Here is a 26,576-nt window from a genome sequence, read left to right as displayed (position 1 = left end):
TAAAATAACAGCTCTGAGACACGATATCCTTCCAAACATCAAATTTCATTAAGATCTGATCAACAGTTCGTAAGTTAAAAATACTTCAATTTCTATTTTTCCGAATTAACCGGTAATAATAATAGTAAATAATAATAAATATACAATTAATTAATTAGTGGAGTTCCTTTTTTTGCACCCCTACGTTCCTCTCTGCAAAGCTTAATGATCTCAGGGGTGTTCCACGCTTACTCCAACTTAATGAAACAAATAAAAAAAAATTATCAAATAAAAAAATTTAATTACCCCTACTTTCATACAATTAGTGTTCTGATGTTCGCATTGTTAAGTCAGGCAGCCTTTTAGCCCTGAGACACACTTGGCGTTTTCTACAAACCGTTTATTAGAGAAAGCAACATAAAACAAGGATTATAAGGTTTTTATCCGGCTGTTGAGCTAACGCTTGGATTCTACCAGCATGTGTTCCTCTTCAGTTCTATTGAGAACTGAGAACTGTATCTCCTGTTCACCCAGACCACTTGTAGACTGTTCACTTGTTGAAACGTGAATGTTCTCTCCAATTCTTTCAGTCCATTCCTTGAAGAATTCCTCTTCTTCAAGTTTTGATCTTAACTGAATGGCCTTTTCTTCCAATTTCTTAAATCCTTCTGCCTTTTCACGTAGAGTATTGATATGAATATCTATAAACTCATAAGCCGCTTTCTGAGACCAATCGTCTCGAGACTATAAAATAGGTCAACACTTAAAAAATCTTATATTGTATATAAATATATCTCGTCTACATGTATTATATCTGTAATAAATCTATAAATATCTTTTGCATACAAAAAAATATGAAGAGAGGCAATGTGCAAACGATGAAGTAGGTATGAGAAAAAAGAAAAATTCTTCTTAGTTTTTATTTAAGTAAACACTCATCAGAATAGATTAAGGCGACGGAGGAGCGTGTGCAGCTGTGCTGGACAAAAAGTAAATCAAAAGAGTAATTGAATGCAATAAAGACTAAGTAACTGAACAAAACCAACAATCATCTTCAATATTTAAGGTACGTAGAAATAAAGTCGCTCAATATTATACGTATATATAATAATTTATCAATCATATCGTCAGCATATATAATGAATAAAATATATTAATGCATATATAAAGACAAAATACATTAAAGGAGAAAATAATCTGATGTTAGGATTGTATACCCCAAAAAGCAACAAAAATTAGTTGCATAAAGGACCGTAAAACTGGTGCAAAAAATTAGCAGGGCATGAATACAGAAAAGAGCCTTTGCTAAATTAAAAAAAAAAAAAAAAAAAAAAAAAAAAAAAAAAATACAGATTAATTACTCGTTCTAATGATAGTTTGTTTCATTAAAGCTAGACATAGTTGATTTAAAAAAAAAAACACAAGACACCAAAAAGAGTCATTCATATACAGTTACTTGTTAATTACATCGTCAGTGTATATGACAAATACTTTTAAAGAAAACAAAGCCCCTACTTTCAGACATAAACACTCCAAAAGCAATAAAAAGTCAATTATATGAATGAGCGAGAAAAAGGTAAAAAAAATAAGCAAGGTATGAATAAAGAAAAGAGCTTTTGCTGAATTATAAAAAAAACTAATTACAAAATTTGTTTTTGAATAATGAAAAGAAAAGAAAAAAAAGGTGCATATTAATTATTCATGCTAATGAAAATGGGCTTCATTAAAGCTAGGCATAGTCGATTTCTTTTTCTTTTTTTAAAGGAAGACAAAAAAAAATAGTCATTCATGCACAGTTATTGATTAATTATATCGTTAGTGTTTATGACAAGTACTTTTAAAGAAAATGAAGCCCAGACTTTCAGACGTTAACACTCCAAAAGCGACAAAAAGTTAACTGTATGAACGAACGAGAAAAAGGTAGAAAAATAAGCAGAACATGAATAAAGAAAAGAGTTTTTGCTGTGAATTATCAGTAACGAATTCAAACGAAATAAGCTAATAAATTAAATTTAAAAATATCAAGAAAATATGATTGAATTAAAAATAAAGACACGAATAAATAAGCCCGAAATCATCTGGACACAAAGATAAAGGCAGTAGAACATCATACGGATGCTGTAAACACAAGGGAGTAACAGATCAGGAGGGACAGTGACAAATTATAGGAAATATTGACTTTCTCCTAATTTGACATATAAGGAGGGCGACATGTTTTAAATAGAGAGATACAATGCCAATGGGATTCAGCTGGGGTGAAAGCTTTGCTAAAGCTTGTTACACGCTTATAGAATGTAACTCTAATATGTTTCTCTCTAATTCTTACTTGTATTATGTTAAATCCTAGTAAAGGGGTGTATACCCCATTTCTTTAATAACATTATCAGATTCTTTCAAGCATGATTGTGTCAGCCTTACCATATTAGTTAAACCGCTTGCTTTTCTTTAATAATAATGAAATTTCACTTATAGCCATTACAAGAACAAGCTTTGATCTTTTATTTCTGAAATTGTGAATAATAAATACTGATTTTCAATTATAATGAAATAGCTTAAAGTAATTAAATTAAATTCTCTTCTTTTTTTAATAAACTCTTAGTTTTTCTATACCTTTGCTGTCTTGCTTATTTATAACGATGTTAGGATTTTTCAAGATTTTGTCAAGGTATCTCTCTCACTTGGTTCAATTCCTTCATTCGAGGCTTATTTAGAGGTGGTTGGGCCTTATGGCTGAGTATGGACACGGAAGCATCGCCATGAACCCCCCCCCCCTTACAAGTGAGATAAGATAATTGTGAGACTTTTTAGGGGTTTTTCAAATCTCAAATTGAGTGAGGTTGAGCAAAACTATTTTTTTTTATTCCTTAATCTATCTTTTCGTTGGTTTACAGCAACATAAATGCTGTTTGTTTAAAGGGTGTTTAACTTCTAAACGGTTTGTCTCTGGCGGTCGATGTATTTGTTTAAAACTTACTATGCAAACAAGATCGCCACTTCCTGGTTCAAATCTACAGATGGCAGCACTGATACGAAGTTGAAAATCCTTATGTATGCGATATTTCTTTGCACTGAAAAGATAAATGAAGTAACTGCAGAGAAGTAAACAGCCAGGCGTGTAATTTCAATAGTTTTAAGTTAGATTCCAAAATTATTAAACTTGAAATATTTATAAACATAAAGTTACTACAAATTTCATAGTACAACGGAGCCTCCATAAAAAGAAACCTTAATATATTAAGGTTTTTCATTCCCCCTTGAATTTACAAAATCTCTACAATAAAGAACGTATCCAGGATTTAATTTATGTGGGGGAATTTACAAAGAGACCTTTACAAAACTTGTGAAATTTGTTTATATCCAATTTTGTTTATTTTTTTACAGGTAGGGGGCTACTCGGTAGCCCCCTCCCTTTTGGATGTTGCCTTAACTGCAATGTTATTTTCACCTCTAAATATTGAAGTAATTGCGGCAAAAACCCTATTATGACAAAATCTGATAGTTTTACACCTTTCAATTCACCTCTAGATATAAAAGTTACGAATAAAAAGTTTTGCACATTGAAGAAATTTCTTCAAAACAAGCCATTTATCAACAACCCAGTAATTCCATCAACCTCTATCGGATAATGATATCAAGTCACATAAACAGGTAGAAAACCATTTAAAACTTTTTAAAAGTAATGTTTATTTTTGTAGATGTTTTGGACTAATATTACACAATTAGTAAAATAAAGAGTTTTCAGTAGTATTCTTTACCTCTTTTACTTTATATTTCTTGTGCTCAGGTAGTAATTTATCTTGTTTTTATAAAATTCTTGGTTTTATTTGACTTATCAAGTCTTTAATTTACAGGTAATCAGAAAAGTATTATTGAAATTTTTTACGAGATATTTATATGAAATATTTATTTAGAATTTTTTTTTCTAATATTTTATTCGAAGTAATTTTTTATTAAAGAAGAGATATATTTATGTTTTGTTAAAAGTTATTGAAAGGATTTAAATGATTGTCTTAATTATAACATAAATATTTATTGCTTGATGCGTCTTCGTTTCTTTACGTCTCCTGGGACGTATAAAATAACATAGAAAGTAGATTTTAGTTCTCACGATTTATCGACGCTATTTATTGAAGTCTGTGAAAAAACAACTTGATACATATCGAAATCCTCGATATAACAAATTTTTCTTTTCGCCCGTGAGATTTGATACATCGAGGTTCCTTTGTATATATTGAGCATGGAAAATGTTTAGGCCAAAAATATACTTTTTTCGTATTTTCAAAACTGTTATCTTTTCCTTTGTTTTACATGTTAAGTTTAGTCTTTAGACACAGAGCAAGAAATCATTGGCTAGTGAATACGGAAAAAAACGTTGAAACAGTAAAAACTTTAATGGATTGTCCGAAAACAGAAAACAAAGCCGTTTTTCAGCGGAAACAGGATATTTTAAGACCATCTTTAGGAACATGTCCTCATTTTTCTTGAAGAAATAAATTCTTCTTAGGACACATCATTTAAAAAATTACGATGAGTTGATAACTACACAGCTGAAAAAAAATTGATAAGAAAACAAATCAAAGTGTTGCTCCCGCAAGGATATTATTTGCAAATCCATCACTTGCTGCAACACTTCATGTTGCCCACACCACACAAATAGTGAAGTCCAGTCTGTTTAATGCCATCACACGTCAGATAAAACTAATTTAAGGTTATATTCTTACAAAGGTTAAATATTAAATGATGGAAAGCTTAATTTTTTGGCGAAATTTCATACAGTTAAAATGGAACAGAAGATTTTGCTTCTGATAATCTCGAAATAACAATAATTTTCACACAATTTTGGTAAAAATATTTAAGATCCGTATATTTATGCTTAAAAGTGATAAATTGACTTAAGAAGAGTGGACACATAATTTAGTGTAGCTCCCACAACAATTTTGTATGCAGGATTTTTGTATCCAGGGGAATTTTATACAGTTATATAGAACTAAACCTTTATGCTTCTGATACTGACTAAGAAACCAAAATAATTTCGACACAATATCAATAAACATACTTATGGTGAGGTCATTAGACTTTCTTTATGGCTTTTTACGCAACGACAGTCCACCATAAAGCCATTGAACTTTTATCATATTGTGACTCGAAGAAGATAGCCACTTCTAAGATATACTTTTAAATATATTACAATATACTATACTACATTTGTACTTACTTCCATTCGTCCACTGTTTTTGGAAAGAAGGCAGCAAGGTTAGAACAGTGGTTCCCACCCGATTTTATACATTGCCCCACCTAGGGATTTCAAAAATCCAGATCCCCCCTCATGATATTCAAAATTCTAGTTGTATTCAAATGATGGGAGGCCATGAACTTTGAATCTAATCAAAACTATTGTCTGAATACATAATTTTTTATGCTATGTATAACGTTTTGTAATACTATCATATATCATTTTGGCTCTTTAAATGCATTTGAATGTGACGCCACACACAACATTTTTTTTTATTAAGACTCGCCAAAGGGTGAAGGTCCTGTCCATGACCCACCAAAATATTACCATGACCCACCGGTAGGGCCTGCACTCCATGTTGGGAATCACGAGGTTAGAACATATATTCAATAATCCTGTCACTTAAAATAAAAACCAAGTGAATTATCACTTATTTGTATAATTAAATAAATTTCGCAATGAAAAATATACATACAATTTTAAGAAAATTTCATCATTTATTATTCCTTCTTGAAGGGCACTGTCTCTTTCAATAATAATTCGAATTTGTTCAAATTTGGTTGGTAGGCTATAGGATGCATAGACGTTCAAGCCATTTTAGGGTTACACCACCTTGCTGAATGTCGATCATTTACTAATCTTATGAGAAAAAAAAAGATATTAAAAAAAATACTTACATATCTCTCAAGTTCGTGGGGATATTAATATGAAACTTAACAAAATCATCCTTTGTTAAAGGAGGGTTGGGATTTGGTACACGGATTCTATCCACTGGTACAATTTCATAATAGGTCACTATAGGATATTCCGGGTTAAAGTGTTGCACAGAAAAGAATTCACCATCGATCAAGATCTCCTGCAAATAAAAAAGGGAGATACTTACAAACATATGCAATTCAATTTCGCAAAAATTAAATGATGGAAGTTTTTAGCATAAACTTAAATATAGACAATAATATGCACTCCCAATTCTGCAATGACAGATAAAGGTAGCCAACAACAGTTTTATTTTACAAAGATCAAAATAGGTAAGATTTAAGCACAAGCTTAAACATAAACAAAAACATGCACTACCAATTCTAACAAAAAAAAGTAAAACTACACGGTTGGACATCATGTCCTATAGATGTGTAACATAGACTTGGGCGGCTCCATAGAGGGTTTGGGTTCCACTAAAGCAGATTTTCCACTGTAAATTTCAATTATAGCTTCAGCTTTGACCAACTCCTAGAAAAAACTAACTTACCTTCCTTAGAACCAAAGGTGTAATTATTTGACGGCTCAATAAGATTATTTGACCTTTAGACTATTTTGAAAAATATGGCTAAATCAAAATTCTAATCGAAAGTTTTTGGAAAAAAGGCAGGTAAAGAGGCCATGAAAGGGAAACTTGAAGCCTTCTAACCACTTTAAAAAATACCCCTTAACATCTCCTGAAACTTTCAACTTAATACCCTCAGCTGTTCTTAAAATGTTGCACATCTATCTTTTGATAAACTGGATGCACCTAGTGCCTTTTGATTTAGTTTAAGATACCCCTAAAAATTCTCCAAAGTTTCCCCTTAACATACAAATATAGATTAGAATTATATTAAAAAAATTTATATCACAGCACGGTTGCCGAATTTGAATTTTACGTCAAAAAAGCACTAGCATATATATATATATATATATATATATATATATATATATATATATATATATATATATATATATATATATATATATATATATATATATATTTTCAGGTAAATTTGTATCTTAGGATATAAACGCATTGAAAAAAAAAAACATCTGGGCAGGATTAAGACCCTTAATCTCGGGTTTTGCAAATGATATATATATATATATATATATATATATATATATATATATATATATATATATATATATATATATATATATATATATATATATATATATATATATATATATATATATATATATATATATATATATATATATATATATATATATATATATATATATATATATATATATATGGCGCTTCGCGCCACCCCAACACCTAGTTGGTGGGGGCACTTCGCACCCCCTCCAAGCCCCCCCCCGCGCGTAAGTCGTTACGCGCCATTGTAGTTGTGTCCCGTGTTTCCCAACTGTGAATATAGATAGATATTCGCTTTTTTTATTTTTTAGCTTTTTTCGCGCCATATTAGTTACGCACCATTGTAATTGTGTCCCACCTGTGAATATAGATAGATATATATATATATATATATATATATATGTTTGTAAAACTTAGCGAAAATACAACATTCTTCGTTGTCCCATTGTCTCTGCATATAAATAGATTGTCAGGTTTACCGAATCTTGAACATGCAATATATAATTGTCCTTGGGAAAAACAATCCGTATTCAGATCTATACCTTATTATTCTAATGATTGCCCTTGAGGTTTGTTGACGGTGATTGCTAATCGAACATTCCCTGTGTCCCCGTCGTCATTTATATATCCCCCTGTGCCCCCCGGCGTCCCCGTTGTAGTTGTGTCCCTGTGTCCCGGTCGTCATTTAAATTCCCTGTGTCCCGGTCGTCATTTGTACCCCGGTATTTTTTATTTTTTTTTTAGTTTTTTACCTTTTTTATTTTTTTCCTTTTTTTAAGTTTTTTCTTTTTCGCTGTCCCATTGTCTGAGCATATAAATAGATTGTCAGGTTTACCGACTCTTGAACAAGCAACATATAATTGTCCCTTTCCAGTCAAGTGGGGCAACTTGTCACTTGGTTAGCCAACCACACCCAAAGGGGGTTGAAGGGGATAAATTTAAAAAAAAAGTTTATTCTCTATATATTAAACAACTTACCTTAATGGTAGCACGGTAATATCCAAATAACGTGTAATAAACTTCAATTTCTTGTCCTTCAGCATATGAAGGCGCAGCACCAGTGGTGTCTTTGAGAGGAGGTAGGCGCGCCTTGGCAAATGGATAATTCTTTGTTTCCAAATCCTTTCGCCCGCCCATTACAGTCAACCTGGTGAGAACAGTACAAATTTAAGAACACACATACTAGTGCAATGAATCCATCAAATTTACAGTTCAAGGTAAAAACAGAAGATAAGGAATAAGCCAAGTTTTGGCACAACTATAAGGAAGCACTAACCAAGATCATCTATCTTCATTACTAATGAAATTGAAGAGGATATTCCTCAAGGAAACATAATGGACAAAATATAAACCAGATGAAAATTAAAATAACTCCCTGTTAAGATGGAGCAGAAGAAAGGGAATGGGCTAATGTAAAAAAAAGTAAGGCATTATAGCTGAGCTCTTCATTAATGACACCATTATTGTCTGAATAGAGATACTGCACTAGATTTCCCTCCCTTGTGGTACTCGCTCCAACAGATATTAGGCGACTTGCCTGAATACATCAACCAAAGTCAAATGCCATCAAATAAACGATATTTGAACCCAATGTTGAGACCCTATGACTTCACAACACCTCATCTTCAGCTGCAACAGTATTGCCAAGTCAGCAAATAAAACAAGGAACAGTTTAGCAAGGGTAAAAATAAAGCCTCACACAAATGAACTACTTAACATCAAGCTACCAGGAAATGAAGAAACAATATTATTCCGGTCGATTATTTGTTTATTAAGGTAGAATGATAAAGTTTAGCATAACTGACTTTAACCTGAAACCTCCTTCAGTTCCGTTAATTCGAACTATAGTTGGAAAGAGGAATAAGAATATTTGATGCAAATAGACCAGCGAATTTTTTTTATGAAGCCCAAAGTAGATTGTTTTTAGACTCCAACTGCTGTTTTTCCCAAGAAGACGAGACATGGCTACAAAATTTAATTCCAGCAAAGCATTAAGACATGACAAAGTTTGCTTAGGACTCTGAAAGAAGTCCGTAAAGCATTAGCAATGCAGCATTAAAAATACCTCACGATCGGCAAGATATACAAACTATTCCCATCCACAATGGTGGCATAATACCAGTAGCTCTCTAAGTCTAAGAGAGAATACTTAGCAACACCGTCTCTACGTATCTTAATGACAATAAATTGGTTTCAGTACAAACCACTCAATTGCAACTAATCTCAAAGTTATTGTAGTGAATAAACATTGTGTGTTCAATATATAGGTATAGCCGCATCACTGAGCAGCTAGGTGGCACCAGAGTAGATTTTTGCTGATATTCTTTACCAAAGCTTTTAACACTTACCATTTAGATATATGATGAAATATTTGGGAAGTAGCTGGGCAAATCAGATTTTTATTTTGTGCTGTATGTGAGAAGGCAATAATAATTTTTTTTGTACTTTGGGACTTCGTAAGAAGTTGAATGACAGGAGAAAAATTTTCCAGATTGGTTTGAAAAGAAGGAACAGATTGATGTTAAATTAAAATACAGATATTTTTCTTGAGAAAGGAAACATTGAATGAGGTTGGTTGTTATGGCAATGGCACACAGAGATCATTTCCTTTTAACTTTTTTTCATTTGAAAATAATCGCCTATTTTGTTGTTATATTTTCAGTTTGAGCACTAACCATGGTAACTAGGAGCTGTAGTTAATAAATATCATATTAAGAGCCAGATTTGACTTTGTATCACTCATAGGTCAGATTTTTTTGGCACTCTAATTTATAATTTCTTACCGAAAAGTTTATAGTTAATAAAAACAACTCTAAGCATTAAAATGACATAAGAAATTTATTCAATACTGATCAATCATTTAAAAAAAAAGAAGAAAAAAAAGATAACTTCAAAGTGAAAAAAAGTATGTATCAATCTGAATTGCAACTAGACCTACGTTGCCTGGGCAACGTGAAGTGTTGCGGCAACCTTTGTCCGGCTTTGCCGATTAAAGTGTTGCGAGAGCAACACTTTGGTTTTGTTTCTTCGCTATCGGTTAAATGCTGAAGTTGTCAAAACTATCAAAGCTTTCAAAACGGCATATTCAAAGAAGAACACAATCAGTAATCACATGATCAAATTCTTCAGCGTTGAAAAAACAACAGCAAAAGAATATCGGAAAAAGGGACTAAATTGAGTTTGCAGCCAGTTGAACTTTATCCTTTTCAATCGTAGACATCGTGACGGATGGAAACTTGGAACATTATCTTATATAATCTAGTTGGTATTATAAAGCTATCCGTAATTTTTCAGGATCAAATACCATAGATGTGCACCAATTTGCACAAATTTGTAGCCCCTCATGAACCTCCTCTAGCAACCCATTCTTGCTTACAAGTCCCTCTTCCGTGAGAGACAAAGAATAACACAATCAGTAATCAGATGATCAAAGGCTATTCCTCAGGGTTGAAAAAAAAAAATATTGGAAGAAGGGACTAAATTGACTTTGCAGCCAGTTGAACTTTATCCTTTGCACACAATAGGCTCTGGCTCGAGGACAAGCAAAAACCATCCTTTTTGGCCCCAGGCAAGAGTCATACGGAGCTTTCCAAAATATAATGTCATATTCATCAATCCGGCCCGAGGTCCACACTAACAGCCGATTATTACTTACTAGGCCCCTAAATGTCACTTTGCAGCCGGTTGAACTTTATCCTTTTCAATCGTAGACATCGTGACGGATGGAAACTTGGAACATTATCTTATGTAATCTAATTGGTATTATAAAGCTATCTGTAACTTTTCAGGATCAAAATACCATCAGGGACCCATAAATTTCCTGTAATGACTCGCCATCCAATAATAAGCGATCCTATTTCAAAAATTTGTAGCCCCTCGTGAGCCTCCTCTAGCAACCGATTCTTACTTACAAGTCCCTCTCCCGGGATATACATCCAAGTTCACCGGAAACAAATAATGGGTACACCAACTAGCAAAAGTTCCAAACCCCTTGTCGCTGAAGTCATTGTAGCCTAACAGCCGATTATTACTTACAACTCCCCTACATGTCTTACAATCGGGAACCAAGTTGTTCTTACCATCAATTACACCAGAAACAGATAATAGGTACACCAATCAGCAAAAGTTGCAAACCCCTCATTGCCAAAGATGATTATAAGCTAATAATCGACTGTTGCTTGGAAGTCCCCTACATATCTCACAATTGGTATCGGCCTATTTTTGGTTCAAGTGTGTACCTTACCACTGAAGTTGTCAACCCCTTGAAACTTTCAAACTGGTGTATGTCATGAAGGAATTTTTGTAACAAAAAATGCATGACATATACTTTGATCAGCTCATCAAGGTCTATCGATTGTCATTGAAAAAAAATTCTATCTGTCTTAGTTCAAAAGTTGACTTTTTTGCCGGAGGCCAACTTTCTAACACCACCACTTAGAAGGGAGCAAAGGATAAGCTCTAATTTCTTTAGCAATGAGAGAACTTTTAAAGTTTAAGAGGTATATCTGATACCATTTCTCTATTGCAATCCCAAGTAGAAAAAAAAGAATGGTAAAGTCAGCTGAAATCACGAACAGAAATGCCTAGAAACAATAGATGGCAGCACTTTCGGACCCGTGGGAAAATCGCACTTTTTTGTTTCTGTAAATTTTTCTATTTATCACTCAAAGAAGATATATTGGCTGTGGGGCCGGGGAACTACCGCATATATTTAACACTTATAGATTTTAGTCCATCTTCAATTTGAAACTGGTGCCTGCCTGCTTGCCTGCTAGAACGGAGCTTTCCACTCGAAAGCAGAAACATGGTTTGATGAAACGAAAGCTTGGCTGCACAACTTCAGATACTCCTCTCTGACATAGGCTATATAACTCCACTTCACTTCGCACACCATAGGCTCTGGCTCGAGGACAAGCAAAAACCATCCTTTTTGGCCCCAGGCAAGAGTTCTACAGAGCTTTCCAAAATGTAATGTCATATTCATCAATCCGGACTGAGGTCCAGACTTTCCGTAAAAACCGCACAGGGTAGACCCTTACCAGTTTCCAGGAATAAGTTGAGATCAGCGGCATAGAAAAAAAAAACAAAAAAAAACGGGACAAAAACAAAGTGTTGCTCTTGCAACACAATGATCAACTGTTTCTGAAAATATTCTAATTAGCAAAAGATTTGCCCGCAAATGGCACCCTAAATTATAGTGTCCTTGGGCAATGGCCTCAATTTTCCTCATTGTAAATATAGCTGGAACCATATAATTTGAATAAAAACTATTTAGCTTTAAGCAAATACACAGGGGCTCAAGCCAGAAAGGTACAAGTCACAAATACATATACCAATGCATTGCTAAATGGGAAGCAGGAAGCAGTTTTTGTAGCATTGCTAAATGGACCTTGTCAAGGAGCCACCAAAAACTATTTTAACCTATGATCTAGCTTAGTTGTTGATAGCTCTCATTGGGGGAGGTTACAATTAAAATGCTTTTCAGAAATGTAAGTCAAATTTTGTTGAACGAGTTATGAAGAAATTACAAAGTGGAAAATATGCAAATTATTTTTCATAAAGCATAAGAGACAATTGTTGAAATACACTTTTATGACTAAATAAACATTTTATATACCATATCCCTGAACTCAGTCTGATTTCAGTATATGCTATGTTCAATATAATTCGCCTGAATTAAGGTTTTTAACCATCCCCCCCGAGAAAGTGAAACTCATCATCCGATTCTTGTCTGCTTGCCAGCCATGAAAATCTTAAAATTTACAATTTAGTCACATCAGGCTTTCCAAAAATACATTAATCTATAGAACATAATTGAAAATATTTATATTACATGATTTACAGTGCTTAATTGGGGTGGTGGTACTGAGGCAAATGATTCCTTCACTTTCTAATGAAAAAAACTTAGATATTATCTATAGCTTTAAGGTTTTATGCTCCTTGTGATACTCCATTCTGAGGGATTGGATATCAAAACAAATCTCTAACTACAGCTTAAGAAGATTATCTCTTTATTCCTGCAATATAACAGCTTTAGAGATCCCTTTTATCCCTTGCTCAAAGAGAATGGGTAACTTATATGAGTGAAAATTGCCACTAGTGATGAGAAAAAGATTATCAGCATCATCTAGCGTTGGGCTACACTTGTTTGTTTTTATTTTATTTTTTTTAGTGTAATAATGAGAATCATTAATTTAACAAGTGTAATTGGAAAAAATTAGGATGGCAACAAATATCTGATCTCAACTCCTTACAGAAGAATAATTACAAAGCTTGAAAAAATGCTTAGCGTTGCCACATGCTAGATGGCCTTGATAGTTTGTTTTGCTTTGTAGACACTAGCAACAGCTTCTGCTCTTTAAGTTACCCATGTTCTTTGCCCTTGCTTTTGTTCTATATAAGGCTTAAATTTTGAAGCATACAACAGTACTGGAAGTTTTTTAAAAACGCTGAAGTCTGAATTGTGAACCAAGCCAATCAAGCAGAAAGACCCAATAAAGGAAAAATATGGCATAAATAAGCCTAGATAAGCCCCCCACTTAGTTTATTGTTCCATAATCTAGAACAGACTCTAGCAAAGAATATGAGCCTAAAAGTCAAACATTGAAAAAAAAAAGAGCTAAGAGCTCATATGGCACTTGGGACAACACAAGAAGAACCAAGAGCTCATATGGTATGAGCTCTAACAAAATTCTAAGAATCAATAGATCGATTTAAAAGGAAAATCAGAGGCTTAATGACGGCCAGGATTCAAAATATGAGCTCTAAGTCAGGATGACCTTCTAAATATAAAAATTCATTAAGATCTGATCACCCACCCATAAGTTATAAATACCTCATTTTTTCAAATTTTTCCCCTTCCTTTAGCCCCTCAGATGGTCAAATATAGGAAAACGACTATATCAAGTCAATTTGTGCAGCTCCCTGACCCGCCTACCAATTTTCATCGTCCTAGAACGTCCAGTAGCACCAAACTCGCCAAATCACTGAACCCCTCCCCCCAACTCCCCCAAAGAGAGCAAATCCAGTACGGTTACGTCAATCACGTAACCGATCACTTGTTCGTAAGATAAAAATACCCCGACTTTCACGTTTTCCAAGAATTCCGGTTTCCCCCTCCAACGCCCCCCAATGTCACAGGATCTGGTCGGAATTTGAAATTAGAGCTTTAAAGAACAATATCCTTCTAAATATCAATTTCACTAAAATCTGGTCACCCTTTCGTAAGTTGCAAATACCTCATTTTTCCAAATTACCGATTACCAAATCACCGATTTAAAATAAGAGATCTGAGTTACAAGGTCCTTCTAAATATGAAGTTTCATGAAGATCCGATCACTCCTTCGTAAGTTAAAAATACATTTTTTCTAATTTTTCAGAATTAACCCTTCCCCCCCCCAATAGAGCGGATCCGTTCCGATTATGTAAATCACATGTCTAAGGCTTCTGCTTATTTTTCCCACCATGTTTCATCCCGATCCCTATAATCTAAGCGTTTTCTATGATCTGAGCCCCCCCCCCCCCAATATCACCAGATCCGGTCGGGATTTAAAATAAGAGCTTTGAGACGCGATATCCTTCTAAATATCAAATTTCATTGAGATACGATCATCCGTTTTTAAGTTAAAAATACCGCATTTTTCTAATTTTTCAGAATTACCCCCCCTCCCTCCAACTGCCCCAAAGAGAGCGGATCTGTTCCAGTTATGTCAATCATGTATCTAGGACTTGTTCTTATTTTTCCCACCAAGTTTCATCCCGATCCCTCCACTCTAAGTGTTTTCCAAGATTTTAGGTTTCCCCTTCCCAACTCCCCCCCCCCAATGTCACCAAATTTGGTCGGGATTTAAAATAACAGCTCTGAGACACGATACCCTTGCAAATATCAAATTACATTAAGATCTGATCAACCCTTTGTAAGTTAAAAATACTAAATTTTTTCTATTTTTTCCGAAAAAACAGCCCCCCACTCCCCCCAGATGGTCAAATCGGGAAAACGAATATTTCTAATTTAATCAGGTCCGGTCCCTGATAGTCTTACAAAATTTTATCGTCCTAGCTTACCTGGAAGGGCCCAAAGTAGCAAAACCAGGACCGACAGACCAACAGAATTTGCGATTACTATATGTCACTTGGTTAATACCAAGTGCCATAATTGGTACAATTTGTTCCGACTTCTTTGGGTGATTATTAATAATTTTTTTTTATATATCCCTCATTTATTAATATGAAAAGTATTTTTTGAGTTAACAAGGAAGATTTTGTGAAGAGATTTTATAAGTAAACCAAGCTGTAGTATTTGTTTTCCATGAGATAAAAAATCAAAATTTTGAATTCCTGTAAAACCAAAAAGCTATGCAAAAAACATTCATGGTTGCATATGCTCAGGAAAGGTATAAGCCTACACTGTCTCATCATACCCTCGCTGATTTTATATAGAATGACCCAAAAGAATATTCTACTCAACCATTTAAAATATTATAACTAGTGATGAATTGGAATCATGGATATCGTGGTTTTCAAAGGATCAGGATTGTACCCAAAATGGAGCAAATTTTCCTATTATTGAATTGATTGCATTGCGTAATTCAGCATTTTGTAAACTATGCCTTTCTTTATGGCCAAATAAAGTTATTACTCATAACTCTCTCAGACCCAATAATCTAATGTGTAAGAAGTGCATACAGCAATGTACATGATGCATTATGCCTAATTATTTATTTACTTAGACTTAGGTCTTCCCGCACCGGTTGGTAACAATGCCTCTCTATAAAGACATCTCCAGCATCTTCGGCCAAAGATCATCATGATAAGTTCTTGAGAGCACTGCCTCTTTTTCTAGGCATCATCCAAGTGCAGCCATCTGTCATCTGAGCTATCAAACTCCTGGAGGAGTCCAACACCAAACATCATCAGGCAGGCAATTACTGCCCATTCTAACCATGATTCCCCAAAATTGCCACTGATTGCTTATGATTTTATCAATAACGAGTGGTTGCTTAGTCTTCTCTCTGAAGAATGAGTTGGTAATTTTGTCCATCCAGTCAATTCTGATAAATCTGTTGAAGACAATTATTTTCAGAGCTTTGGATTCTTTTATCTAGCTGTTTGGTCACCACCCAGCTTTCAGAACAATACAATAGCACTGAAAGGACATTGCTCTTAAAGAGCCTCAATTTCAGCTTCAAAGAAAATGTGACACCTCTTCAAATGTTTCTCAACTTATCAAAGACACTTCCTGCACATGCAATATGTGTGGCTCATGGCTGATTAGAAACTACCACTATTACTACTAACAACTCACCTCAGTTGTTAGTAAGTCATTTTAGAAGAAAAGACAAAAAACAGTAAATTTTGCATCAACCAAGTCTCGCCAATTTTTATACTACTACTAACAACTCACCACACAACCGAGCCACTTGAGGCCAACACAGCTACGCACACTCCTCCATCCTAATCTATTCAAAAACTCCCTCTATAAATCCTCCCAGAAAGTGCCCATTCCCTTAAATCTTTCTGTATGAACTCCCACCCCAACTGCAGACAACTCGCTTTCTGTTTAGTCTTAGATGATTGGCTGAGAAGGACAATTATAGGCAATCTGTCATTATTCATCTGCAGAATGGGCTCTCAAATCTCCCAAATGAGCAATCTCAAATCTCCTCTCAGTAGTCCTAGAAAGCAGGATTCAAGCACACTTTTTGAGCACGCTTTGAATTTGTTCTGATATAAATACAAAATCCATAACTACACCCAGGCATGTACACACGATTTTTACATTGGATAGGTCAAAGCTTCAAAAGCTGAAGAAGCCATTTGCCTAAGCATCCACTTCCCCTTTGTATCTCCCTTGTTAACTAATAATAAGCCAAATAGTTGTAAGCCAAATAATAAGCCAACAGACCCAAAATTTTGGATAAACAGATGTTGGTTTTCTGTCATTTATTTGGATTTCTTAATTAAGCAATACGAGTTATGCCAGAACCACCCAATCAATTCTAATCAAGTTTATAATGGACAAGATAGGGTGATTCCCCAAATGCCAAATTACTTTAAGGTAAAAGTAAGCACTATCAAGCAATCATTTACTTATTTTCAACTGACCCATTTCATTTGAAGGCAGTAAATCAAGTAATACTGGATATTTGACTACTCAGCTGTGGAGAGTTCAAGTAATAAATTTATTTGAATGAAAGAGACAACATAATGCTGACATTTTATACAAAATGCTGAATTTCACAGGGACAATGCTTCAAGAATCAAACAGTTTGTGGTAATAAACTGTAGTAAGGAGCGACCCAGCTCAATAGTAAAAAAAAAACAAAAAAAAACGGAATTTAGATACTAAAAGATACATCAAAAGAATCGGATTTGTATGCTAATTTTAAACATATGTTTTATCAAATTTAGTCTTACTTATCAAAAGTTAAGAGCCAGAGAAAATTTGCCTTATTTTGGAAAATAGAGGGGGAACCCCTAAGAGTCAAGCATTAAATTTGAAAGAAAGCATTAAAACTTAAAACGAACCGAAATTATTACGCAGGTGAGGGGTTTTTCTCCTCCTAAATACTTCGCTCTTTACGCAAAAGTATTTTTAATAATTTCAACTTATTATTCTATGACCTTTCTGATTTAGGGGACATTCTTAAAGAATTGGGACAAAATTTAAGCTTCAGTGTAAAGAGCGAGGTATTAACGAGGGGACAAACCCCTCACATGATAAAATATACATATAAATAATATACATAATAATAAAAATATGCAAATATAGAAGTTCGTTATGTAAGTTAATTCTTAAGTTATGTATATTTTTTACTAATAAAAACGTTTGTTAAAAATTAAAAACTTCTAGTTGCCTTTTTAAGTAACCGAAAAATTGGAGGGCAACTAGGCCTCCTCCCCACCCTTTTTTTCTCAAAATCGTCTAATCAAAATAAAGAGAAAGCCATGTAGCCAAAAAAAAGAATTAATATTCAATTTTCATTTTAATACTTTATGTGTGGAGAGCCAAAATCAAACATGCATTAATTCAAAAACGTTCAGAAATTAAATAAAAACTGTTTTTTTTTTTTTTACTTACAGTAAGGAGCGACATTAAAACTTAAAATGAACAGAAATTACTCTGTGTATGAAAGGGGCTGTTCCCTTCTCAACACCCCACTCTTTACGCTAAAGTTTTTTAACTGTTTAATAAAGTAGAATTGACAGAGTCAAACTTTAGCGTAAAGAGTGGGGCATTGAGAGGAGAATAGCCCCTTTCACACATGGAGTAATTTCTGTTTGTTTTAAGTTTTGATGTCGCTCCTTACTTTCAGTTTAGAAAAAAAAATATATTTTGTATTTAATCAGAACAAGAGCCAAGAGCTCATATGGCACTTGCGATGAAGTCAAAAGAGCCAAGAGCTTCTTCCCACCAAGTTTCATTACGATCTCTCCATGAGGTCCTTCTAAATATCAAATTTCATTAAGATCTGAAAAACCATTTGTAAGTTAAAAATGCCTCATTTTTTCTATTTTTTTCTGAATTAACTGTCCTTCCACCCCCACCCACCCCCCAGATGGTCAAATCAGGGAAGCAACTATTTCTAATTTAATTTGGTCAGGTCCCTGATATGCCTACCAACTTTCAGTCATCGCTGTATTGGTACCATATATAGTTTTGGATCATCTTCATGTATAAATTGCGGCGGTCCAGGATTCGAACCTGAAACCTCTCACACCCTTGGCTAGAATCATACCCCTAGACCACAAGTCATACTTAAGAAGAACAATCATTTGTTTTATTGGATAATAAAAGTCTTCTCAACTATCTTTTTCACTTGCTTCCCCCCCCCCCTCATAGCTGAATCAGTGAAGAAACTATTTTTAATTTAATCTAGTCTGGTCCCTTATATGCCTGTCAGCTTTCATTGTCCCAGCTTATCTGGAAGTGCCCAAACAAGCAAATCCCTCCAACTCCCCCAAAAAGAGCGGATCCAGTTTAGATATGTCAATAATGTATCTGGGACATGTGCTTATTCCTCCCACCAAGTTTCATTCCAATGTCTACACTCTAAGCATGTTCCCAAGATTTGCTGTTTCCCCCTCCAATACCCCCCCCCCCAATGTCATCGGATTTGATCGGAAATCCGAAACACTAGCTCCTTCTAAATATCAAATTTCATTAAGATCTGATCACCAGTTTGTAAATTAAAATACCTCATGTTTTCTAATTTTTCCAAATTAAGGACTATTTCTAATTTGATCTGGTCTGGTCCCTGATACACCAGCTAAATTTCATCATCCTAGCTTATCTGGAAGTGCCCAAAACTAGCAAAACCAGGACAGACAGACCAACAGAAATTGTAATTGCTATATGTCACTTGGTAAATACCAAGGGCCATAATATTGATTCAATCTCCAAACAAACCAAATATAATGTGATAACCTAAATATAACATAAATATCTCCTAAAATACTACATGTCTCCTAAGGAGATATATAGTTAAAAATATCTAAACTGAACTTGGATAAAACTAACTAATATGTCCTAGGGAGATATTTGTGAACTAAAAATCCCCTAATATAACCTTATAAACTAAATACTGAAAGCAATACTTACATATTTTCAAATGTAACTACAATTTCTGTATCAGTAACATCTGTTAAGATAGCCTAAAAAATAAAGAACAATTGAAAAGCAAAATTTAACACAGGTCAAATAATTTTTTTTTTAAATTACACCCCTCCTACTCAGGATTATTTAGAACAGGATATTTTTGTTTTATCTTTTGTATATGTAAATGACCATCCCTTAACTATCCAAAATAAGATTAACACAAAGCTTTTTAGATTCAATAAAAAACAGCAGTTACTTTGAATGGATGGATTACCATCTATGACTAGAAATTATTAACTGATGAAACTGCCATTGGACAGAGAAAAAATGGTGAAGTACATTAATGTTTTCTGGAAACCCAATGAGCAAATGGCTAATCAGTGTGTCATTGAACAGATGGAACATGGAAAGAAGTAAAAATTGAAGCTACGTTTAAGCTAGTAAATTAGAAAAAAAGAGACACTTCTTCTTATTCATTTGATACTTGTGATTTATCATTCTGCAAAAAAAAAAAAAAAAAAAAAAAAATCAGAAGAGCACTAGACTTGGTTTAAAATAATATATTAAATACTACTTGTAACAATCCAAAAAAATAGACAATGTTGGTTAAAAAATACCGAATTTTAATAAAATATAAAACTATATGAAATGAACCACTGAGTAGTTTTTTTTTTCTCCTTTTTAAGGTTGGAACTGTGTTAAAGCTAGAAAAGAGACAGAGAGAATATTTTACTTCATTTTAGATGGCATATTCATATGAGAAATTAATGCAAGACTAGGAAAGAGAGTAGAGAAGAGCTAAGAGCTCATATGGCACTTGTGTGTCATATGGCAAATTCATTAAGATCCAATCGCCCAGTTGCATGTTATAAATACCTAATTTTTTCTAATTTTTCCTCACCCTTTTGCCCCCCAGATGGTTGAATCTGGGAAAACGACTTTATCAAGTCAATTTTTGCAGCTTCCTGACACACCTACCAATTTTCATTGTCCTAGCATGTCCAGAAGCACCAAACTTGCCAAATCACTAAACCCCTCCCCCCAACTCCCCCAAAGAGAGCAAATCTAGTACGATTCCGTTAATCACGTATCAAAGACATTTGCTTATTCTATCCACCAAGCTTCATCCCAATTCCTCGACTCCAAGTGTTTTCCAAGATTTCCCCCTCCAACTCTCCCCAATGTCAAAAGATTTGATCGGGATTTGAACTAAGAGCTCTGAGACATGGATTCCTTTTAAATATCAAGTTTCCATAAGATCTGCCCCCCCCCCCCAATTATGCTGAATCCGGTTGAGATTTAAAATAAGAGATCTGAGTCACAAGGTCCTTCTAAATATGAAGTTTCTTGAAGATCTGATCAACCCTTGGTAAGTTGAAAATACATCATTTCTTTCTAATTTTTCATAATTAACTCCCCCCCCCCAATAGAGCGGATCCATTCAAATTACGTAAATCATGTACCTAAACCTTCAGCTTATTTTTCCCACCAAGTTTCATCCCAATCCCTCCAATCTAATTGTTTTCCATGATTTTAGGTTCCCCCACCCCAAACTCCCCCCAATGTCACAAGATCCGGTTGGGACTTAAAATAAGCTTTGAGACACCATATCCTTCTATATATCAGATTTCATTGAGATCCAATCACCCATTCCTAATTTAAAAATACCTCATTTTTTCTAATTTTTCAGAATTACCCCCCCCCCCCCGCAACTACCCGAAAGAGAGCAGATCCGTTCCGGTTATTTCAATCATGTATCTATGACTTGTGCTTATTTTTCCCACCAAGTTTCATCCTGATCCCTCAACTCTAAGTGTTTTCCAAGTTTTAGGTTTCCCCCTCCCAACTCCCCTCATGTTACCAGATCCGGTTGGGATTCAAAACAAGAGCTCTGAGACACAGTATCCTTCTAAATATCAAATTTCATTGAGATCCAATAACCTGTTTGTAAGTTAAAAATACCTTATTTTTTCTAATTTTTAGGAATTAACAGCCCCCCCCCCCATAACCCCAAAGAGAGCGGATCCGTTCCAGTTATGCCTATCATGTGTCAAGGATTTGTGCTTATTTTTCCCACCAAGTTTCATCCTGATCCCTCCACTCTTAGTATTTTCTAAGTTCTAGGTTTCCCCCTCCCAACTCTCCCCCCCCCCCCCCCAATGTCACCAGATCTGTTCAGGATTTAAAATAAGAGCTCTGAGACACGATATCCTTCTAAATATCAAATTTGAGATCTGATCAACCGTTTGTAAGTTAAAAATACTTCAATTTTTCTATTTTTTCCGAATTAATGCCCCCCCCCCAAATGATCAAATCAGGAAAAAGACTATTTATAATTTAACCTGGTCCGGTACCTGATACACCTGCCAAATTTCATTGTCCTAGCTTACCTGGAAGTGCCTATAGTAGCAAAAGAAGGACTGACAGACCAACAGAATTTGCGATTGCTATATGTCACTTGGTTAATACTAAGTGCCATAAAAATATACAAATTGATACAGCTGAAGCTACCAACTATATTATTGAAATTCCAGATGAGATATTGTCCCATTCATCTTGTAATAATGGTGAAAGCATTGAATATCCAGTTTTCAGCTTTGGAGGAACTTCTTGACAATCATGGAGCTGAATTTCACATATACTAAACAACAATCCCTTTTATTTACCAAAAAAAGAAATGGAAAAGAATGCAACTGGACAAAGATTGAGAGGGAAGATATCACTTGGAAAGGAGTTTATTGCCCAACTTCAGAATCTTAGAAGCTCCACTGTGGCATATGTCAAAATTTTTTGACAATGAGCTTTTTGCACTCAATGTTGAACAAAGTAATATTTTGTATATGAAACTGAAGGATTCAACCTTCCTCTTGCATGAATTGCAAGCATTGTTTTGCTTTTAGGTGTGGCAAATTCTATACTATCAGAGCACTGGGAAGCAGTTATAAGATATTCTTAAATTACTGATAAGATGGGCAGACAGAAGTTTGACAGAATTAAATGGTTCCTTCCTTTTTGTGACAATAATAAAGCTAAGAAACCCAAGGAGCAAGGGAATAAAATCAAGCCACTTATAGGTTACCTTCACTTAAAGATTCTTGAAGTTAGTCCGTAATAACACCATTTGATAGATGATCAAATGATTCATTCTAAGGGGAGGAGTGCCTTGCAGCAGTATCTGCCAAAGAAACCAACTAAAGAGGAAATACAGATGTTTATAAAAGAAGGTGTCTCAGGTCTCATACATGATTTTGAAGTTTCTCAAGGAAATTGAACTCTTTCAGACAACAACAAATAACCAGACCTTAGAATGGCATGAAACAGAGTTCTACAGCTTCTTCTTTTATGGGCAATTTAATTATACAAGATCTGGTAGGGGATCACTATTTCCAAAGTCTGGTGCTGATGAGTTTGCTCAAACTGAAAGATTTTCTGTTTGTTTGAGCATTGATCAAAGTCCAATTAAAGGGTTGCCCTGTCCTCTTAGATGGTGGATTGAAAAAGTAGGAGAGGGAGTCAACCAATACAAATGCCAGGATTAAGTTTCACAGCCACAAATTGTTAATGAAAAACAACCATAGTATGAGAACAGTTGACTAAGCAGTCATGCTGGCAGAGATGTGTCAAACACAACTTTGGATACAGAAATGGCACATGAAATTTTTTGGTTTGCTCATTGATACAGCCATCTGTAACAGCTGGGTACTTTTCAATTCAGATATCAGAGCATTTACTTAAAGAACAAATGAATCAATAGTACTGCAAGCATTTTGGTCCAAAGTTGTGGCAAGACTTTATACATCTGCTTGTGCAATGTCTCAGCATAAAAGTAGGAGACCTTCAGAAGATGTAGAAGAGAGTCTTGGAGTCCAATGTTTAGCAATAAAAGAATCCAATTACATATTTCCAGGGTTGTCACTAGTCAAAACGTTTGGGGGGGGGAGGGAGCAAGGGATTTTACTGACTGGCTGATCATTTTAACCAACTGTTTTTGTCAACAACTAGTATAATGTTGATTTCAGATACAATATGTAAAATCACTCCACAAGTCAGCAAAACTGCTTCATTTACCACCTGAGATTTAGATTTCAGTACACATCATACCACTATTCTAATGCTCTTTATTTAGCCAAATGGAACATTATGGCACCATCTGTAAGCCTATGGCAGGAGTTAGTAAAACTGCTGTGTTTACAGATCAAGTTCAAACTTTTGTAGAAGACATGCTAGTATTTTCATGGTCTTCATTTAACTGAAAAATCTTCATTTAATGTTGGAAAAATCACAGTGCTTTGCTTAATTATTTTACTGACTTATTTTTTTATCATGTAACTAAAACATTGCCCCCCGCCATACATAGCAACCCTTTCCATGTCTACTAAGTCAGATTGAATTGATCACTGGCCAAGGAAAACCAAACAAATCATTGGGTTTTTTTGGCAATGTTTCTAATAAACCATTTTTTCAATGATAGAACTAATGGATCACTTGGATAAAATTCAGAATTTTCCCAATGTCTAATAACAGTCCATGTGGGGTTAAAGACCTAATTAAATCAATCAAGGTAAATGTCTAGGGTTAAATAATATTTATGCAATGGTTCTCTAGCCAAGTATTATACAAAGTGTAATGAGATAAACTCAAATACATAGATTACAGATCAGAGAGTTTACATTAAGTAGTCTTCAAATTTCATAGCCTTTCATTTGATCAAGATCTGGAAATGGTGCCCTCTGAGTTATCAAAATTCTTAGTTGTTTTCATCTTGCCTCTTTTTTACCGCTTATAAATTTTTGGTGCAGCCACTAGGCCTATTAGAATAGAGTACTTTACTTCAGTTTGATGCTCCTTAGACAAATATGTGTAAAACACTAAATCATGGCATCAACCTAATACAAAAAAGGTCTGCATTGCATATACTTCTGCCACATCTATGCTATTACCTTATATTACCTTACCTTAAATCACAGCTTGGAGTAATATAAGGATTTTCCATACTTGTGATGCTCCAGTGATAACAAAAATGTGTTTGGTGTAGACTGTGGCTGTTGATCTAGACTCTGCAGCTTCCTAACTGTAAAGGAACTCCTGGCAGAGCCATTCCTTATCAAGGTGGGACTTGAAAGTGTCAGTTGAAGTTGCAGAAACTGTTTCCTCAGACAATTGATTCCACAGATTGATGACTCTTTGGCTGAAGAAATGACTTCTATGTCTACTCATGGAATAATGCACAGGGACCTTCATTGAATGTTCTCTTGTACCAGAATGCAAGGACTGTGCAAAGAGACTGGAAGGGTGTTTTTAGAAAGGATTTTTTTGGTAAAAATATTATCAACCCTTTTCCTTTGGTATGTCAGTGTTGGTAGCTTCAGATGATGTAGTCTTTCTATGCATGGAAATTTATTCAGGCTGCTAACCATCTTAGTGGCATGATCCTGGACATCCTCAGGCAACTTCTCATCTTTTTTTAATCTTGTGATGGTATCAATCTTCTTTGTTATTAAATGAAAAAGATAATTTTTTTTCTACTGAAAGTAAGAAGCACCATTAAAATGAAATGAAAGTGTCCCCTTTTTCAATACTTTAAAGAGAATGTTTTCAGTACTTTCAAAAAAGGTTCTGATACTAATTAAATGACCCTTATGTTTCAGAAATGTTTGTTTATTTTCTCATCATTTTTCAAATAATCCCAGGAAATCCATTCTCCTTCTTTTTAAAATTTCCCTCACCCCATGAACTTACCCTTAACAATTCTATCCTTGCTGTAAATTCCCCCAAAAAATGTCTTACCAACAATTCTACTGGAAAAACACTCCTAAACATACATTCAATTGAAGAAACAATTGTTTTTTAATTTAACTTATAATTGTTTTTCATGTCATGCCAGAATCTTACCTATGCATAAATTTTCCCTGGAAACCACCCTTACCTCACCCCCCCCCCCCTCAATGGAAAGTTGCTACTGCAGAGTTTCCCCCCTGAAAAATCCCTCCAGCATAAAAATACCCAAGAAAATTCCAACTCTATTGAATATTTCCATGGAAAATTTATCCCCAGCCCTAGAAACAATAAATGCTTAGTTTCATCACAAGCTACCTAAACTGTTACTATAGCCTACTGCAAAGTAATGCAAAAATATCAACAGTAAAATATTTACCTAACCTAGGCCTACTAATTTTTTTTGTTGGCCTATTCCTTTCTGAACAATAGCCATTAGATATGTTGACTAATTTAATGAGGGACAAAAACTGTGTTTCAAACCTCATAACCTGGTTTAATCCTGACTGAAATGCTTAGAAGAGTTTAGAAAACCTAGCAAATAGGCCTATGGAAAAATAACAGAGACATATAACTTCAAATCCTACTCAAATTAGTTGATCTGTATTTCTAAATCCTACAGCCAATGAAAGGCAGCTGAGGGTAAAAACAAAGCAAATTGGGGAAAAAACATAGTTTTTTCTATAGAACATAGAAGCAGTCTTCTATGCATATGCAATCCTCTGAGCCTCAGAAAGAGAGAAGAGGTAGCCTAGAGACAAAATGTTGAAAACACCTCAGCAAATTTTGGTTCTGTATTTACTCCTGATAGGTTATTCATTCTCATAACTTGTTTTAGCTCCAAGGTAGCAAAAGACCTTCCATCTAGAATTTTGCCAGAAGCTTAGCCATATTTTATATGAGCTTAGAAACTCAGCAAATTATAATGTTATCTTTAGCCTTGCTTATACATGGGTTCTGAAATATACTGTAAGAACCTTATTTTAACAAACCACTAAACATTTCAAAGTACCTCATAATAGTGTCCATCGTCTAATAAAACTTCTACAAGTAGATCTTCCATTAAGAATATGAATTCCATTACGATTATGAAATTTTCCTTGCCGCTTTTTAGTTCTTTCTTCCTTTTTTGAAGACTAGCGAAT

General features: G+C 34.5%; 1 protein-coding gene across 1 annotated transcript; it reads right to left on the bottom strand.

Moving 5' to 3' along the window:
- Positions 1-364: 364 nt before the first annotated feature.
- LOC136037261 (fragile X messenger ribonucleoprotein 1 homolog) lies at positions 365-26,576 on the bottom strand. The gene is made up of 6 exons (XM_065719894.1): positions 26,444-26,576; positions 19,660-19,712; positions 8,037-8,205; positions 5,890-6,068; positions 2,954-3,047; positions 365-723 (listed from the first exon to the last, which is right to left on the bottom strand). Exons 1-6 carry the CDS (start codon positions 26,510-26,512, stop codon positions 436-438), a joined length of 852 nt encoding a protein of 283 aa, XP_065575966.1. The 5' UTR covers positions 26,513-26,576; the 3' UTR covers positions 365-435.

The sequence above is a fragment of the Artemia franciscana genome, chromosome 16, assembly GCF_032884065.1.
Source record: "Artemia franciscana chromosome 16, ASM3288406v1, whole genome shotgun sequence".
In the NCBI taxonomy this organism is placed as follows: Eukaryota; Metazoa; Arthropoda; class Branchiopoda; order Anostraca; family Artemiidae; genus Artemia; species Artemia franciscana.
This window is presented reverse-complemented; position numbering and strand designations above follow the sequence as displayed.